The 19,874-nt window shown below is 37.1% G+C and overlaps 2 protein-coding genes across 2 annotated transcripts; both read left to right on the top strand.

The window, feature by feature from the left end:
* Window positions 1-3,024: 3,024 nt before the first annotated feature.
* Window positions 3,025-6,778, top strand: LOC132706164 (uncharacterized). The gene is made up of 2 exons (XM_060677335.1): window positions 3,025-6,411; window positions 6,466-6,778. Exons 1-2 carry the CDS (start codon window positions 6,254-6,256, stop codon window positions 6,776-6,778), a joined length of 471 nt encoding a protein of 156 aa, XP_060533318.1. The 5' UTR covers window positions 3,025-6,253.
* Window positions 6,779-6,829: 51 nt separating this feature from the next.
* Window positions 6,830-19,350, top strand: LOC132706163 (dynein axonemal intermediate chain 3). Its single transcript, XM_060677333.1, has 8 exons — window positions 6,830-7,088; window positions 11,697-11,830; window positions 11,887-12,132; window positions 12,183-13,002; window positions 14,170-14,429; window positions 14,483-14,776; window positions 18,694-19,207; window positions 19,258-19,350. The coding sequence occupies exons 1-8, from the start codon at window positions 6,830-6,832 to the stop codon at window positions 19,323-19,325; spliced, it is 2,595 nt and encodes an 864-aa protein (XP_060533316.1). The 3' UTR covers window positions 19,326-19,350.
* The last annotated feature ends 524 nt before the right edge of the window (window positions 19,351-19,874 follow it).

Raw genomic sequence — 19,874 nt, 5'->3', positions numbered from 1 at the left:
AATTAAAAAACTGGCAAAAAACTTTTTTTAAATTGCAAATTACAAAAAAATCTAGGGGAGTTAAATCGAGGCCAGGCGTACTACTACTGTCGTTCCCTTTCGGCCACTCCATTTTTAACAAAGTTATGAATAATATTTAAAAGCTCTAAGTAGCGTTGGGAATTTAAATTCTGATCAAAAAATTCTGGACCTATTATTCTGAACCTCCAAATGGCGCACCATACTTTGACAGAAGTTCTACCTGATCTTGTAACTTCCCTACGTTTTCTTTTATTCTCATTGCTACAGTAATCGATATTTTTCCAATTAAAAATTTTAGTAATCTGTACAAATAATATTAGTTTCTGAAAAGTGTCTCTCCATAAAATTGTTCAAAAAATCTAACGTGATGTTGTAATCCCGTTGCTAAAATGTCTGCACTGGACCGAATTTATAGGACTTGTTTTGTTTAAACGTCGTAATAGCCACCCTACACCAGCTCAACTTAGATGGCAACAGCATATTATTTGTGATAGACAAATGTTCAAAAGGAAACAGAAAAAGTAAAAATATTAGGCATATATGACCTTATACAAAATTGACCTAATTTTTAATGCTAAATATGACAAGATTATAAAAATAGGTAATTTCCATTAAAAAAAGTTTTTTTGGCATATTTTTAATATTAATTTTCGCGTACCCTGGATAGTATAGAAAGTTCTTATGAAATCCGTTATTCGAGTCCTTTGTCTACAACAAAACTTACTCAAGTGAAACAATAAATCATTCCGAATGAAGAAATCAGCAGATATTTTACGTCTTGCAAACGTCATTTTTGGTATAAAAAATTAAACAAGTCCAAAACGGTTAGACTTAGGTATAGGTCTAGAATTTTGTATAGACTTCAAAAATGAAGCAATATGCCATGTGTTCTATTTAAAATAATGATGAAGGTGATACTCGCTCACGAAAAATGAGGCACCCTGTATATACAACATCAAAATAAATTGAAGGTTTGTACTACCCCAATTAAGTTTGGTATTTACCTCTAGCTCCATCCTATATAGTTTCTGGAATAAGGTAGAGCGGCACCATGAAAATGTAAAGATGTGTAACAAGTTCTGTATTTTCCTTTAGTGTATATGTGTACTTATAATATGTAGCATATTAAAAAAAAACAGTCTTTCGTTCCGAATCACACCCAACACATTTACGGGAAAATCAATACTAAAAATAAAACTTTATAATTACTTTTAATCTTACCACAGAAAACTCAATGTAAAATATTGAATATAAGTTATTGTTGAGGGGATAATGACCAAACGCACTTTTGTTTGTGCAACATATCTTTAACCATGTCAACAACTATGAGAGATTGTCCGGGAAAACTACACTAAATATTAACCAATATAAGTTTTCATATATCAATACCAACATTTTACATTTATTGGCATTTTCACAACGGATTTCTCCGTGTCATACGACCGAAAAACACGAATTAGAACATGTGTCCATATTTTAAATGAAGGAACAATGAACCAGTAGTTCAACAAAATATCAGGAGATGGAGCGTCACAGCGACGATGTTTTTAGAATGAACGGGACTTGGCGCAGTGGTTTTTGGGGATTCCCCTCAGTCACATCGATTTGGTCGGCGGGACAACAACTGCGCAATTAAATGCACCGTTGCCGTTTTTGCGGTAAAATCGTTCAATCTAAGTGTTTGGAAACAATACGTTCATTTCTCTACGTTTAATTTGTTGAATTTGATAACGTAAGGGTGCATACATCTGACTGTTAAGGAGTACAAATAAGACAATCTTACAGAAGAACACTGAATAGGTAATATTTTATAGCGTGCCCGGTGTTTTATCCAAGAATCCCTGAAAAAATTGTTGTCTGGCGAAATCGTATAATTTGAATTGTAAGTTATATTAATTATTTCTGTAAGACAGAAATATAAACGGCCCCTGATTTTTATCTGCGTTTAGTTATTTCCCCCTTATCTGTTTGTAAGTAAATGTTTGGATGAGCGGCCTAGCGCAGCAGAATTATTGACAACGTCGCTACCTTCGATCCTTTTTTCGTATATAAATACATCGGCAGCAAACGAAAATAACACAAACCGGGAGAGTTTATAGTGCAAGAAGTTTAGACGCGAATAATTTTCTGTATCACCTTTTCGGTAAGTTTTCTTGTTCACTTTTAAGCCGATACCTTTCGATGAGGTAGTAGAAACGTTATTTGCATTTGCCGTGAATTTGACAGTTTTATAAACTACGTTGGATTTTTTTAAGTAACTACCCTTATATAATTTAATTAGCATACAACGCCACTTTTGCTCAAAGACGTTGCGCCCCATTTCAATTTTTGCCATTTTGTATTGTACTTTTTATATTTACATTTCTGCGAGTTCACATGTTAGCTGCGTGTTTATGTTTTCGAGCAATGATAATCTAAAATTTACCGTCCGATTAGCTTGTTTTTTATACAAATTGTATTTACAACATATTTGAGTTCTCGTACTCAATGTTTGTTTTTTATTAGTATCGATAATTTTACTAAGAGTTGATTATTAATTAATTGTAACTGGAAATTATTAATTAAGACAAGAAATTGTCATCGCATTATGGAAAACGGTTACACTTTTGGTTTGGTATCTATCCTGTGCATATTTTTACGTTTTGGTTTATAGATCAAAGATGGTACGTGCAACTTGGTTTAGGAACATCGCTCTTCTGTTGCTGTTCTTTTCTGCAACAGAAGCAGGACCGATTGCGGCCGGAATATGCTATGCGGGTTGTGCTGGGATGGTGGTCGCATGCTTCGCAGCTGCGGGATTTACCTTTGGTACAGTTCCGGGGGCCCAGATAGCAGCTGTTCCTGCCCTTGCCGCATGCAATACCGCCTTCGCGGCATGCGAGGCGGCCTGTGTTGCCGCTTTGGTTGTCCCAACACCATAATTTCTGATTCTTATATGGTCAGTTTTGGATTATTTGAATTAAAACTTTGATATTGCCGCATTGTTTTCTTTTATTACCGTAGGTATCGAAAAAAGTGTCCATTGCAGTTCATTGGAGCGGAGAAGTTTAAGAAAATAAAATCTTTGGGTAGTTTTTCTTGATTCAAAGCTCACTTAGTTTATGGGACCGGAGCAATATCAACGTTTTTATCTGCTTGTAGGCATTTTTGGGTCAATAAATCAAAGCAGTACAGGGTAGTAGTAAGAGACCACAAAATATGTTGACACATTCTGTTGTATTGCCTACTGCATATTATTCGTAATTATACAAATAGTAAATACATATTAAATAAAATTAGTCGTCAGAATAGTTTGAATTTGTGCTATTACTATAATTCAAGCATTTAATGGTTTTGAACTTCTGGAAAAGGGAATTTATTGCAAATGTGCAAAGACTGCGTGCCGATCAAGTGGGTGCAGTTTTTTTTCTTTTTGATATATTGTTCCGTATTAATTTGGTTGTTTATAGCGGCTAAATTGAAATAATAAATTGTGAAGTTTTTTTTTTGTGAGGACTGTGTTTATCTGTTCAGTAAAAAGCGTAAACATCCAGCACTTTTTGCGGTGTCAATTCTCCGTCGTCAATTTCATTCGTTTCTTTTATGCGTTTAACGCAGAATTTGCCGGCTCGCACCAACAAATAAGATTGATTTCGAAAAATCGTCGCTGGGCGGGGCAAGTTCGTCGCAAGTAGCGCGAATCAACATTTTATTTTAAAAAGAACGCGCTTCGCTTAAGAATCGTGCTCCTGCTGACCGCTATAGAACTTTGGCAAAATCGATGTTATTTTATTGCGAATACACCCTGTATAGAGAGTCCTTCACATCTCGTCGAACTTCAAAGTTACGCCAAACTTCAGTAAATATTAAAATTAGTACTGGCAATTGCAATTCAAGATTATATATTTTTTAAAATTTATATTTTTGACAAAAAGTTCTGTGTGTGTTGGAGTTACCGAAGTGTTGTAGCATCTAATGGTAGACTAGGGTGAACACACGCAATGTATTCGAACTGATTTTGAGCATTGAAGATGCCAAAGTGGCGAAATGTCTGCAGGACACCAGCCGGAGTTCGACAAACGAACGAAAAACTACCATTAAAAACATATTGAGACCTAAAACTTTTCTATGCAAGTCAACATCATATGTGGACCAGTTGTAACTTAAAAGGTTTTTATTCATTTTCACAGATCCAATTATTTTGTTTTATTATTATGTTTGTTTTAAAATTATGTTTATGCTTTTTAGTATTAATTCACACTGAGTTTTAACTACATGGGCGAACATTTTCGGTCTTGTATTATTGTGTCTAAAATTTAATTTGCAGCGGCATATTATTGTTTTTTTTTTAATCACGTAGTACAAGAGATAAGTTTTATCATATGAGTTGGTTAGTTCAACTTCAACTAGTTTTTTTTGTTTTCATAGAAATTGTTATTATAAAAGTTTTGCTGGACAGTGTGACTTATTTTGTAGGTATGTAGAAAAAAAGTTACTAATTTCATTAGGTTCCGATAATTGTTTAATTACCTTATTTAACCTTTTAAAGCTGACCAAGTTTCTTTCCAATTGCTTTTAAAGGAGCCAAGATATTGTTTCTTTTCTTTTCTTATTGATGCTAATGTAATATTTCTCAGTTTATAGCGTATCCAGGCGGACTGTAGTTTGGATTCTTTAAATTTCTGCAGTGTCGCCTGCCTTTGTTTTATAATAATAAATTAAAATAATTTAATATTTTCTGTCTGTACTATCAATGTTATTGTCGTACAATCTGTCATCCTAAGGTAAAGAGCTGATATCACTTATGGAGTAAAAAAAAAATAAGTAAAAAAAAAACATTTTTTATTTATTAGTCGCGACTTTGACATTGGGGATGTTGCACCGAGTCCATATTTAGAGGACTTACTCAAAGTACGAGGGCTACCTTTTATATTTCGGGATTTGTAATAAAAAACTATGAGCTACTAACAAATATGACTTTACTGTTTCTCAAAATATTCACCCTGATGATCAATATACTTTTGCATTCGATAAAACCAATCATCAAAGCACTTTTCCCACATGGAGTTGGACACCACAAAACATGCTTTTCAAACGCATCAATCGCTTCTTCTGGTCTCAAAAATCGCTGCCCACGTAATTTATTCTTAATGTATGGGAATAAAAAGAAGTCATTATGTGCTAAATCAGGACTATATGGTGGATGGGTCATCGAATTAACATTTTTAATCCTCAAAAAGTTTTTTTTTTGCATTGATCGGCGAGAGCTAGTCGTCGTCGTGGAGAGTGATTCGTCTTTCGGCGGTTGGATGGTGGTTCATAATTGACTGTTTTACCAGTAAAGGAGCAGTTGCAACGTGGCCATTTTTCCTGAAAAATTGTTTCGAGGTGCCTTGCTCACTAACAACTTTTGTGGGCTTTGTCTCATTCTGACAGACCCACACAGTCGACTGCTTCTTACTTGCAGCTTCATTCATCACCTGTCACGATATCATCGACGTGTTTGGAAGCACCGCGATCGTATTTTTTTATCATTTCCTTCGACCAATCAACACGGGCCTTTTTTTGAGCTGATGCCAAATTCTGTGGAATCCAACGCGAACAATTCTTTTTAGCGGCAAAATGTCCGTTCAAAATTATATATATGCTGGTCCCACTAATGCGCAGAGATACCTCAATCTCATGGTAAGTCATATGACGATCCTGCAAAATCAGTTTTCGCACTGCATTCATGTTTTCTTGGACAACCACCGATTTAGGACGACCTTCACGAAATCCATCCTCAAGAAAACTACGACCACTACTAAAGTCCGAAAACCAGCAATAAACAGTAGTCGTAGATGGTGCTTTAAATCCAAAAGTTGAATTAAGTTCATTCTTGTTGTTGTTCTACGTCTAAAGTTGAAAAAAATGATCGCACGGAAATGCTCCCGATCAAGTTCCATTTTTTTAATTTATCACAAAAAAATCAAACAACACTCTTTCGCCAAAACCTAACCGGAAAATGTCAAACTTCCCTATAAAAATAGCAGATGGCAGAACTAGTTTAATAAAATCCCGAAATATAAAAGGCAGCCCTCGTATATCTCACATGCTACTGTTCGTGTTTATTGATTGGACAGTCTCCGACTATTTGGCAATTACCGTGTTTGATCAATAGTGCTTCTTCGAAGGTGGTACGTTTGTAGAAATGAACATAAATCTTACTTCGTAAGCATTGCTGTCAACTTCGAGTCAAACCGATCAAATTAAAATGCAGCAACAGCCGGATACGCCAGATTTCGGGAGAGAGGGTTTTGCGACTCCAAGACGAAGGAGGAGGAGGAAAAAAAGACGCAGGGAGGACCTGATATTGGATATACCGGGGGTCAGAAAAATAATTCTTTCGGAACTAACACAGAAAATTGTCGAGTGAGTTGGCCAGTGGGTTCGGGGAAAAAAATGCCTGGCTGGTTCGGTATGTAGGTGTGTAGCCGGCAAAGATGTAACTTCGGAATACCCCTGGAAATACGTAAGGAAAGAACTGGTTCAAGACAATCTGGAGCTGCACGAAGAAAGCTCCGAGTTTTTGCCGATCAAGAGGGAGATTTTGGAATTTCCTAGAAGAGAAATTTTAATCGGTTACATCGTCGACGAAAGCAAAGACGGCGAGGACGAATTCTACATTTGCACCACGGAAGAAGCGACGGAAGCGGTCAACCAAATCATTGAGCGGATCAGACAGGAGCAAGAGGAAAGACTGCACAACGCTTTGGTCAAATACGCTCACCCGTGGTAACTCTTTACCGTGTTTTTTATTCGAGTGTCGAAAAGGTTACTTTTACGTTACATGACTTCGATGGGATCGGAGCTGGAGGTAGAGGAAGAGATAGTCAAAAATCAGAGAGCTCTTCTGGAAGTGGAGGTAGAGGCGAAATATCCCATTTTTCCTCACGAAATTCGATTCCGGATAGCGAACGTTGATCGCAGACCAGACGGTTACGTAGAACTGAAGAACGTGGAGCCCGATGCGGTGACCGCTAGGAAAAGAATTGATAATTACACACAGGTTGCACCTCGGTTCGTATCTGTGGAGGCCCAGACTACGTGTAAGCCATTTGGTGTTTTCCTAGAAACGTACCCTATACCTTATGTCAGAATATACAGGGTGTACGAAAAAATATTAAAAACAAAGGTGATCTGGTTCGAAATGAAGTTTAATTTTATTATATTTTTGCATATACAGGGGACTCAGTGTTGCCTGGGTAAACAAAACGTCATTTTTTTTAATGTAATATCCTATATATTACTACATTTTTGGAGTCTACTAATGTTTCTAGGAAAATTTCATACATAATGTTCTATGCCTATGTCTAATGGTTTTTGACATATATATGTAATTTGCAGGCAGTAAGAAAAATATATATCAATTTTTACTAAAAGGAAATCTTTATATTTTGATTTGGGTTTAATACCTTGTCGACAAGAACCTGCTTCCATAGAATTTTTTGATAAATATTAATACAGGGTGTTCAAAAAGTAAGATTTAGTAATAAATTAAGAAAACTTCTCAAAATCCCCAAAATATGTCGTATTTTATATATATTATTAATAAAAAGAGTGTATAAAATAATGAAATGCAGCTATTTTGTGTGTATAACGGTGATTTGAGCTGTTATGTATGACTGTGTCCGTGTATGAAGGTTTAGTCTAAAAAATGTATAGAATTATCCTGTTCAATCTCGATAGTGAATTTTATACGATTATGTAATGAGTTAATGTAATTCAAAAAAGAATTCAATTGTCTGTGCGTTCCAACAAAGCAAGCAAAGACATCATCCACGTATCTATACCACCATAGAAAACTTTTATTTAAAGGATGTTCTAGTATGATATTTTCCAAATTATCCATAAAAATCTCGGCTAACAAATCTGTGTGGAACTTTAAAATATTTACTAATTTTGTTGAGAGTTTCATTGCTGGAGCTGTTACATAACACACGACTGGTCTAATGGGCATATCTTGTATATGTAATTTAACTAAAGAATATAATTTCGGCGGTTGTGGATTCATAATTGCTAAGAAATTCTTGTTTTTGTCACTAAATGGTGTGGAGTTAGTAATTACTTTCTTGACTTGCCTTTGATATAACTCGGTAGAATCGTGTTTGATACATTGGAAAGGTTCTGGTTTGAGAAAATTGTGGGTTTTTGAAATACATTCTGGGAGATCGATAGCTATGACTGTCTTCCCTTTATCTGCACGTGTAAATATTATGTTATTTTGAGAAGCTCTGTTTTCGATAGTTTTTACTAGTGACATTTGAGAAATTTCTTGGTGTTTGTTGTTTTCTATTAATTGAGAGTTTATTATATTCGCTAATACATGTTTGTTTAAATTAGAATCGTTATAGTCCAAATGTCCAAAATCTCAAAAAAGTAAAAGCCACCTCAGTTCAATTTTTTAAATTTATGAAATTTGAGGGATTGGGGATTTTTGGAAGTTTTTTAAATTTAGTATTTAATCTTACTTTTTGAACACCTTGTATTATTAGTTATCGAAATATTATTGAACTTCTATTAAAGTAAGTTCTTATCGACAAGGTATTAAACTCAAACTAAAAAATAAAGATTTCCTTTTAGGAAAAATTGATATTTTCCTTAGGGCCAGCAAATGACATATGGACACCTCTATTACGCGGACACTGCTCTTTAAATGGACATGTTTTTTGGAACGAAATATTTGCCTACCGGTAAGTGGATTCCACAAAAAATGAAAATTGCTAACGTTTCGGAAAACGAAAATTTGTCAGTGCGGAAGCTCGGGGGACTTCAAATTGACAAAGTGTATTTTGATCGGTTTTCTCTATTGCGAGGTCAAAACGTTTCAATATCGGGACACTTAGTAAGGGCCATGGCTCAAGAAGTTGCCGGAAAACTTCATGTTCGAAATTTTAAAGCTTCTAATGGATGGCTGGAAAAGTGGCGCAAGAGACATGCGATATGTTTTAAGTATATCTCCAGAGAATCAGCAGATGTGAGTCAAGAAGACGTAAATAAGTTTAAAGATAAGTTGCCCACACTACTCCTCGGATATCAGCCACACGATATTTACAATGGATCAGACTCGCCTCACGAGACATTATGAATTAGTGGTTGTTTCACTTTGATAGAAAAATGGCTCTACAAAAGCGAAATATTTTATTATTCATGGATTAAGCAGCATCGCGCCCCGAGAGGTAACATTACAAAACATGAAAATTATCTTCTTGCCTGCAAATACAGTATGTCAACCTCTAGATCAGGGTATCATATAGAATGTTAAATTCTGTTATAGTGGACTCCTACAGAAGCACATTTTATCAAAGATAGATCAAGTAATATCCGCGTCATATTTATCAAAGTCTGTACTGGAATAAAGTTTCGTCAGAAACCAGACAAAATTGTTTCAACAAAGCTGATTTTCAAAAAAATAATAACTTTTCTATATCAATGAAATGGGATTCAAAAGATAATATCTAAGATTGGAAAAAATGGAACGATGTGTTGGAAAAATGAACATAACGCAACAAACTCTTGGAAACTATATTGGAATCGACAATATTACAGCGCCTGAGGAGACTAGTTTGACATTGAAGATGCAATTGAAAACATGAAAGAACCTGAACCGGAAGAAGACAGCGATCAAGAATATGATAGTGGGGAACCTAGCACGATTAACAGCCATAATGAAGCCTTAAAAATAATTACCGATCTAAAAGTTTTTGCTAAAGAGGACTACGTTGCATTTCAACACCTTAAAAATTTAGAAGATCATTTTTGTTAACACTTTGACTGCCATGCTGATTTTTATATTTTATTGCCTCAGACCAAGTGTGCGATTTCGAATATACTGTTGTGTTAGCGGCTTTTATGCACTTTTATGAACTTCTATAGTATATTTTTCGAAAATTTTTTATTTTTTTTTAGGGGCATCGCTAGCGATACCTAAAAACAAAACGAAACCGCTTTGAGATGCTGCTGAGATTTTGGCATTTTGCTGATAACGACCAAGCAGTTCCTGGAAACCGGACACATAAATTAGACAATGTTTTCGATAAACTGATGACAGGACGCTGAGTGCATCTGAAAATGTAACCTTGAAACTGATCGAGCACCTATTACAGGGAGGTAGAACATTATATGTAGACAACTTCTACACCAGCGTGCCTCTAGCTTATAAACTGCTTGAAAAACAAACGCACCTCGGGGGTACGTTACGCTCCAATCGAAAATTTATTCCTTAAAAAATAAGGAATGCCAAATTAGCAAGAGGCGAAATAATTGCCAAAGAATTTCCAGAGGGTGTAACCATTTTGAGAGCGATGTGCATATGCTATCAACATGCCATTTGGGAATGGAAACTGTGGTTTGGTTACCAGAAATGGGCAACAAATTGAAAAAATAAAACCCAAATGTATCGTCGATTATGACGGGGGCAAGTCTGCAGTCGATGTTAGTGACCAGTTGGCGTCCTATAATACAGCCCTTAGAAGGTGTAATAAGTGGTACCGAAAGCTGATGATCGAAATAATTTGGGATGCCGCACACTGGTAATGGTAATGGTAAACGCACACTGTCTATACAATCTCAATTCAGTAAACCCAAATTCAGTAAACATAACAACCTTTAGACAAAGTGTGGTTTCGTCGTAACTAGAAGTACCAATTTTGCCTGATGACCAAACTGCCCCAACTACAAGTAGGAGTACTAAAGCAAATATCACGCTTCACTTGATTACACATGAACAGAAAAAAAGAGCTAGATGTTCTAGCTGCTACCAGTTGTATGGCAAAAAGGGAAAAATAGTCGATGGGGTAAAAAAAATGGCTTCTCAGGTTATCACTGTTGGTGATCAATACGATGGGTGTCCTCATTTTTGTAATATTTGTTTTAACAAAAATCACTAAGAATGTTGATCAGTTGTTTTATTTTATGTATAATTACTATGTTTTGGACTTAGGTATACAATATTTTTTAAGGATTTTTAGATTTTTGAATAATAATAACAGTGTTTTTCTAATGTTTTTTTGGTTATAAGTGTTTTTATGTAACAAATTACATAAAATTACTTTGCATCTTAGTTTTTTTTCATTTTCGCCATTATCCCATGGTACTGACCCAAAATGTTACCCTCAGGCCAAAACTCAATGCCAATGTACCGTGGATCACTAGCGATACACGTGGCCTGTCGTGACAGATCTAGGTGTATAGCTAGCAATACACCTAGCGGTCAAAGTGTTAAAGCAAAAAATAATAAATATGCGTCAGACTAGTATCTTAGAGTTAGTAAATAAATAATTAAAATTCATTCACCTGCATTTTTTTCTATAGTTTCTTATATGTTTTGAATGAAATAAACGTAATACATCTTTATGATTGACGTTGTTTTGTTTTTCATGCACTTCTAATGAGCGGACACCTCTAATAAGCAGATAAAACTAAAGGAACCGTGAGTGTCCGGTTATAGGTGTTTTCACTGTATGTCAAAAACCATTAGACATAGGTAGATATGAAATTTTCCTAGAAACTTTAGTAGAATCCAAAAATGTAGTTATACACAGGAAGTTCCATTAAAAAAAATGAAATTGTGTTCACACAAGCAACACTGAGTGTCCTGTATATGCAAAAATATACTAAAATAAAACTTCGTACCTGTACAATAGCAGCATTTTCAGGCGCGTACCCCAAAAACTGGGCTACACAATATTTGTACGACGTTGGTGATGTCACCAATCTGCTAGAGGAATGTGAACCAAACATCATCCTCTACGCTCGAGGTCACTGCGACAATATATCCGATCTTTTGAGGGTAAGGGGGATCAAACGTCGGCAGGGGTGCGATCCCAAAAGTCGGAATGTCTCTAGGCGAATGGCAGCATAGACCTCTATGCTGACGACTTCGCTTTACTCGTTAAAGATCCATCTACCGCTGAAAGCAGCGAAGCCGCCAAAGAGTTCGTCGAATACATGTCCTTTATGGACGTAAATCTGTGCAAGGACAAAATGATTGCCGATATAGAATGGCACAGAATGTGGAGTGGAATAGTTGCTATCGCATACGCTGACATTGCGCCGAACACTTTGAACACTGGACCTAACAAAGAAGATCTAGTATTCGATTCCAGTACTTGGTTGATGCGCGATCAAAGAGTGTTTTTCAGGTATACAAGGCTGTGCACGGCTCGAACCCGGTGCTTCTCTGGAGTTTCGTCGACGGATTGAAACCCAAACTGATTCTGGAGTCGCCGCGGGAGGTCCACTCCCTTTCGTTTTGCAGTTTCGACGAGAATATCCTAGTCGGCGGCTGCAAAAATGGACAACTAGTGCTATGGGATATCCGAAACAAGCTCCAAAAGGTGGAGGAGAAGGAGGTGTTGACCAGCGCGCAGCAAAAATACAGAAACTACATGCACATGCTCATGGGCTGGATGAAGGACGTGCGGGACATCGCTGTAATCAGACCTGCGGCTGTCTCCGACTTGAGGTATTCCCACAAGGCCGCGGTAACTGGCATAACGTGGCTACATCCCTATTACGAATTCTCCAATATGGGGAAATTGAACCAGATAGAGGAAGATAGCGAAGACCGTTCGATGCAACTGTTGACTAGCAGCCTGGATGGTAGCGTCTTAATCTGGGACCTGTATAAAAAACCGGTGGTCGATCTAGGTGGCTACCGGCCTAGGAAGCTTAGAAGGTTGAAGCGGAGGCCTAGCGCTTTGGAAATGGATGTTTCTCCGTTCAAGATTTTACACCTCAATCTGAAGCCGATATACCAAATCAACGTGCCATTAAAGGACAATGCATCAAAATCGGCGGCCATCACTCAGAGCTACGCAAAGTACGCGGAAATAAAATACGAAAAGGTTAACTCCAATGAAAATCGAAGGTTTCGCATCAAGGAACGGGTGATCCACAGGGCAGTGTTCGAAAGGCGGGCCGATAATTTAAAACCAAATATGGTGATCGGGACTGTCGAAGGTGAGTTAACCCTTAACTACTGACTTAATTTGACGTCTGATATTAGTTTTCTGTCAAATTTTGAGTTTCTTAGAAAAATTTTATTTGGAAAAGAAAAATTAGATTTATATAGAAACAAATTTTGTTAAGAATAAAAATAAAATACAGTACAATACAATACAACTCAATGCTGTTGATACTCTTAATTAATTTCAAAAAATTGTATTGTAGATTTATAGATTTATAGATTTATAGATTTATATTATAGATTTAGATATAGATATCTATATATAACGGATTACTCAACCACAGAATATATATGTTATGGTCTATATCGAGTGTTTTCGGATTTATGGCCATTTGATCGGCAAAAGCTCTGTGTTGAATACTGTATTTTCCCAGCTGTAATTTTATTATATTTATAAGTAGTACAGTCATTTACTATACTTATCTTGGGGTTAGTTTTTTTTGTTCGTAAAAATGTGTACACCTCAAAAATGTACTAAGTTGCTTAACGCTTAATAAATATTTTTCATTTTGAATCACCTTGTATAAGCGATGCGAACTACAAGTATAGGATAAATGAACAGCTTTATAAAATTGTGGACATAATAAAATGACATCTGGATGAAAGGGGCTACTTAAAAAATATTTTTGGTTTCCCGCGTGTTTATGAATCACCCTGTGTATTTAAAATTAATTTTCAACTCTCTCTTTTAATGTTACCTATAACTTTTGTATTTCATATTTTATTCTAAAACATAATAAATGAGATATGTTACATTACAATAGTTGGTGGAGTATACCTATACTGGGGAAACTGCATTAAAAAAATGCGCCAAATACATTACCTCATAGGTGGTGCGGAGATGTGGGTCTATTTTATAAAATATGAATTTTGTAATAGTGGAAACCGCGATATCTCACGAATGGTGAGTAGTGAGAAAAAAATTGCCTGAACAATTTTTCTGGAGAATTGTATGATCTACAACTTACCGTTTACTAGGAAAATAGAAAAAAAACTCAAAAAACTAATGGTATATTTAACGGCGAATTTTGCCCAAGTTTTGACTTAATTTTGTATATTTTGACTGGATTAGTTGTCGATTTTCAGTCATCTGACGCCATGCTAGTAGTAAGAGTTAAAAAGGACACTGAGTACTTTCGTTGTTTTAAGACGGTTTTCAGGTGAGTACGCTGAAATTTCATGGCAAGGTCAGGATTTCGATTCCGGTGAGACTGTTAATTCGGAAATGGCCAGCTATCTCTACGATGGTCGATATCACGACGGTCCGGTAGTTTCCATTGACAAGTCTTCGTCATCGGGGGCCACGCTCACAGTTGGAGGTAAGGTGTTCGCTCTCTGGAGGAACGATTTGCCCGGCCGGCCTATACTCTGGCGGAAAGGCACTCACACCTACACAACCGGAGAATGGAATATATTCCAGGTGAGCCGATGGCACAACCGCTATCCAAAACTTCGTCCTTTTTTTATTCATAGTCGTTCAAAATCGTTTTGCACTCGATATCCGGATCCGCCCAGAAATGGATACCGTCTCTCAACAGCAGAGAACCCATATTCACGCAAATGTTGTCCAACAGTTATATGACCGATTCGGGGATTCATCCATTTCGTGGACCCAAAAATGTATACGGAATCGGGGACACACAGGGTGCGTTTCGCATATTTTCCGTGCCGCAATCGGCCGTGTCCAGTTCAGAAGAACTACTCAGGAGTATGAAAGAGTTCATCGACAGAGAGGTAGCGAGGAAGAAATTGTTCACCAAGTGGCAGGTGAGGACGGGGGCGGGTAGGGTCGCTCATCGATTTGCTGATTCAGATATTTTGCCTGCCTCCCAATCCGCACTGCTTAATGTCACTGATGACCATTTCAGGGCTCATGGTGTATCAAGAAACACTTTTGATTATTGCAATGCCTTCGATACCTTAAATTAAAAGCTTCTTATTTTAGAGTTAAAGTTACTTGGGAGGTCGCCGGCAGACGGTTACGTTGGGATGAGCGGTGTCTGAATTCCGCAAAGCATCATTTTGGGACCTTTATTGTTCTCTACTATTCGTAACAAAATCTGCGAAGCGAGGGGGAACTGGATGAAGGAAAGGTGCAGAGAAATAGAGGACCTGGAACGAAAATTTTGGACATAGAGAATAAGCTGGAGATCTGGAGAACTTATATAAAGTAGCTTTTCAATGACCGACGAGCAGCTGTCTACGAGCTAATAACACCCGAGAACCCACTTTAATAACAAGAGATGAAATTGACCACGCTATAAGGATAGCAAAATTTGGCAAAGCAGTGGGGCCAGACGATGTGGATTGTGAACTTTTGAAATTGCTTGACGAACATTCGATGTAGCTACAGCGACGTATACAAGCCTAGTAATATTTCACATGATTGGCTTCTGTCTACTTTTCTCCCAATCCCAAAAAAAGCTCGACCATCTTAATGTGATGACCACCGGCTCATAAGTCTAACGAGCCATGTTCTGAAAATACTACATACAACGTATACGAAACTGAAACCTCTGACACGCAATTTGGCAATGGATAGATAATGGAAATCCTACAAAAACTGAACATCGACTATCATGACATGTAGATTATATCAAAGTTGCACTGGGGTCAAGCCGCTAAGGTTAGAATAGATATCGCTCTCTCCGAAGAGGTCAGTGTACGGAAGGGTATCAGACAGGAAAATCCTTAATAATATTACAAGACTAAAATGACAAAACTAAAATGATGGTGGTAACAAAAAGGAAGCAAGCAACTGGCCAACAAAACAAATTGAACAAGTAAGACACTACAAATACGTTGACCCATAATTAATGAAGACGTTCAACATAAATAGGAAATCCTATCACTAATGGTTCAATGCTATATATATCTCGAATAGGGAAACCACAAGGAGGTTGGAAGCTTTTGAAATGTGGACTTATAGACGCATGCTGAGAGTCTCATAGATGAGTAGAACTACAAACGAGGAAATGTTTGGAAGAATGGGCAAAGAGCTCGAAATACTCTTTACTTGAGTTCCTAATACATATATCACGCGCTACAAGATATGAGCTACTGAAAGTCATTATGGAGGGCAAAATTGTAGGTATACGAAGTCGAAGAATATCTTGGTTGCGCAATCTTCGAGATTGGTTTGGTCTATTGTCAATTGAATTATTTAGATCAGCCGTATCAAAAGTGTAGGTAGCCATGATGATCAGCAACCTCCAAAGGAGAAGCTGATACAAAGAAGAATTGTTCTCTATTTACACCTCTGATTTCTCTAGGCACCTAAATAAATGTTAGTCTCATCGATATGCTGATGTCCAAAGCCCATTATTCCAAGACCCAGGTTGTTTTTTTGGGGCAATAAAAGGGAGAAAATTATCCAGTACAATGATCTGAAACTTTCCTTGAATGGTACTCCGCTTGAATTTGTCGACAATGGTAAAAACTTATGAGTCTTTCTTGATAGTAAACTGCTTTGTGATTCTCACTTGTCTTATTTCCTGCAGAGGTCCTACAGTAAACTGAAAGTTCTTTACATATGTAAAGACTACTGAGATTAGACTTAAGTTCTGTGACTCTCTTATACTTTCTCTTTTGGGATATGTCCGGCTCTAAAACGGAAAGACCAATACAGCTCTAAAACTGGAAAATGCCTGCCTGAGATAGAGCTATAGTTTGCGTAAGTTTGGCCATATTACGAAGGCACTCAAGCATTTTCAGTGGTTAAATCTATCTAAAAGGTATCTTGTGCATCTGTCTACATTGGTGTACGAAATTACCAGGCACGAAAAGCCCAGGTATGATAGACTGGTCAGGGGTAGTGATATACATAACCGTAACCAGTTCGATGTTCCCAAGCACTGTACGGCTGCGTTTCAGAGCTTTTTCAGATATTTCGCTATTAAAATTTACAATTCACTTCCACTGTTCATCTACTTTTACATTTGAGAGTGAGATTAAGGGGATGCTGAACCGCTCTTTTTTTTTTAATTTACTCATTTTTGAATATTATCCTTGCTTTTTCCAGTGTCTATTTTTTTTCTTTCTTGTTGTTGTTGATTCGAACTTGCTAACGTTTCTCCAATCATTCTGTTGGCTTCTTCTGAGCTGAACTGAAACTGGCTCACTCTGTACATGCTTACATGTTATTTGAGGGTAAAATATATAAGTAAATCTACTAGGGACTCTTGACCATCAGGCCAAATAACAAAGGTATCATCGACGTAGCGTCATCAAAATTTTAGTTTTAGATGGAAGGTATCAACAGCTTTCATCTCAAAGCCTTCCATGAATATATTCACGATGACTGGCAATAATGGAGAACCATAGCTGTTTCCGACGTTTCTTCAAAAATTTGACAGTGATGAGAAAAATAAGGCTCGTGAGGGCAGCGCCAAAATTTTCCGGTCTGAATATGAAAGAGACAAAGTAGAGCAACAATTTTTTATTATTTTTCAATATAATCCCTCTTAACTTCAACACTTATTACATTTCTTTATTAACAACTCAATCCCTTTAAAAAAATATTCTTTTGGTTTCTCTGCAAAATGAGCTAAAACAGCCTCTTTTAACTAAATTTCGTCGTTAAGCCGCCGTCCACGTCATTCCTTTTTCAAATATCCAAACAATTAATAGTCGCTGGGGCCATATCTGGACTATAGGGACGATGATCTATCTGTTGGAACCCACCCTCTAAAATGGTAGCTTGTGCAAGCAATACTGACAGGTGCATTACCGTGCAAAAGACGCAAGCCTCTGGTCAGTTTTCCTCGACATTTTACACGTATGCCGACTCGCAATTTATGTAATAATGTTGCGTAATATTTACCATTGACAGTGGTATTAGTTTCTTTAAAATCTATCAAAAGAATTCCATCACAATCCCAAAAGATCGTGGCTTTCACTTTTTTTCTTGAAGATGCTTCACCCTTACGACGCCACTCCATTGATTGTTTTTTCGATAGAGGGTTATAAAAGAGAACCATACTTTCATCTCCCGAAAGGTTTTTAGGAGCCCATTTTGCACTAACCTAAATGAATATGCAGGATTCGATGAACACTTGTATCAGAAAGCTTAGTAATTTCTGAGATTTCCTTGACCTTTAAACGTGGATCACTCAATACCTCCTCTTCCACAATCGCAACAATATCTTCCGTTATGACCTCCACTGGTTGACCAGTTCTTGAATCGTCTTCAAGGGACTCCTGCCCCATTCGAAAACGTGTTGCCCATTCTTTCACTACAGAATACGAAGGAGAACTTTGGCCGTCCAGCCTTTCTTTCTTCTTTATGACTGCTCTATATTCAAATGGCGTTATTTGCGACATTTTTTCGGACACGTCTTGTTTAAAATGCTGTCAATAAAAAACTATTTGACGCAAGACTTCAATTTTTTTTTCGCAGCCTACTAAGATATATATTTATGTTCAAGCTGACAAGATGATTGGTGAAACGTTCGACTCAACAACAACCAATGCAGGAGAAATCCAGAAGTTTTGTAAATAGTATTGCCTGTGCAAATTTCTTTGTAAAAATTAAGTGGCTTATGTTTATATTTGTTAGTGGTTAGGTGCAGTAGCGCGGCTAGACCTCGCTACCTATTCAACTCTATTGTGGTATATATATTTTTTGTTGTATTTTAATAAAGGCTATTTATTATTGTTATTATTGATTTTCTGTTTGGTTCAAGGACGAGTATAATCAAAAGCATAAAGTGCCGGTAAAAAAGGAAACGCCGACCAAGGACGCGATCACAGAGGAAGAAACTGATGAAAGAGAGATTCCAGTCAAAAGAGGCCCGCAGCCAGGTAAATACATCGAGTGGGTCAAAGAGCAGAGACGTCAAGCGGAGGAGGCCCGAATCAAAGCAACCATCATTACCAAGAAGCAATTGGACACCAAGGAACTGGAGAAGAGGAGGAAGCCTCTGCAACAGCTCGACGAAGAGAACGAGAGGAAAAAGAGGAAGCAAAAGCAGAGGCTTAAAGAAGGGGAGCATATTTTCCGGGACACTGTTGCCAGCTTGTTCCCAGACGCAGTCAAAGAGAAACCTGCCCTTCCTCTAGATCCGTATGGCGGAGGCGACCCCACCGAAGACAAAGAGCGTTGCTACGCCTCGTTCCATTTGTTGTCCGACGAAGCCAGAACTTTTATGCAATCGAATCCCTTAGACAACCGGTTTGACTTTAGGACTTTGATTTTGGGTATAAGGGTGGGCAATGTGTGGTTCTTATTAATCAAAGTCTGATTGCAGAAGCAAGGAAGAGACAGCAGATGATAAATACGTTATTCACCCGCACAGACGAAGATACCACGATGTAATTTAATGAGTTTTGTAATAATGTTGTGGAATAAATCAATTGCAATATTTCTACAGTTCACCTGGATCCAAAGGAAAAATACAAACATGTCTTTAGCGTTTAAGTATAATTCCTATTAGAGAGCTAACTTTTTTAATATTGCTTTCGGTACTTAGTTCACCTATTTTGAAGATTATCAGCTTGCATCTTGGACTTTGTGTCTAATTTCGAAAATCACTTACGATGCTTTGAGTTTGTATTTTTTGTGGTATTGCTTTTGTATTAACTAAATATGGTTTAATAAGTTTGTGATGAAGGGCTGGAGGGAAAAGGTGAAACTTCGTTCTTTTTGGCTCGAAGACTGCCCGTGAACATGTTTCTTTTGCTTTACGCCGATGCCTTCACTCTGTCTTCCGAAAGATATTGGTTTCATTTGGATTCTTCTCAGAACTAGGCGCTGAACAGGTCAGATGTTTACTTTTTCAAGAAATAATTAATTAAGACAGATGACGATAGGTCTAAAAAAAATCTGAACCAAAGCAAGTTCATGGTTGTTATGAGAAACAATATC

This window comes from Cylas formicarius, unplaced genomic scaffold (assembly GCF_029955315.1).
Source record: "Cylas formicarius isolate icCylForm1 unplaced genomic scaffold, icCylForm1.1 PGA_scaffold_8__14_contigs__length_24414737, whole genome shotgun sequence".
NCBI lineage: Eukaryota > Metazoa > Arthropoda > Insecta > Coleoptera > Brentidae > Cylas > Cylas formicarius.
The sequence above is the reverse complement of the archived record's forward strand: the minus strand, read 5'-3'. Positions and strand labels throughout refer to the sequence as shown.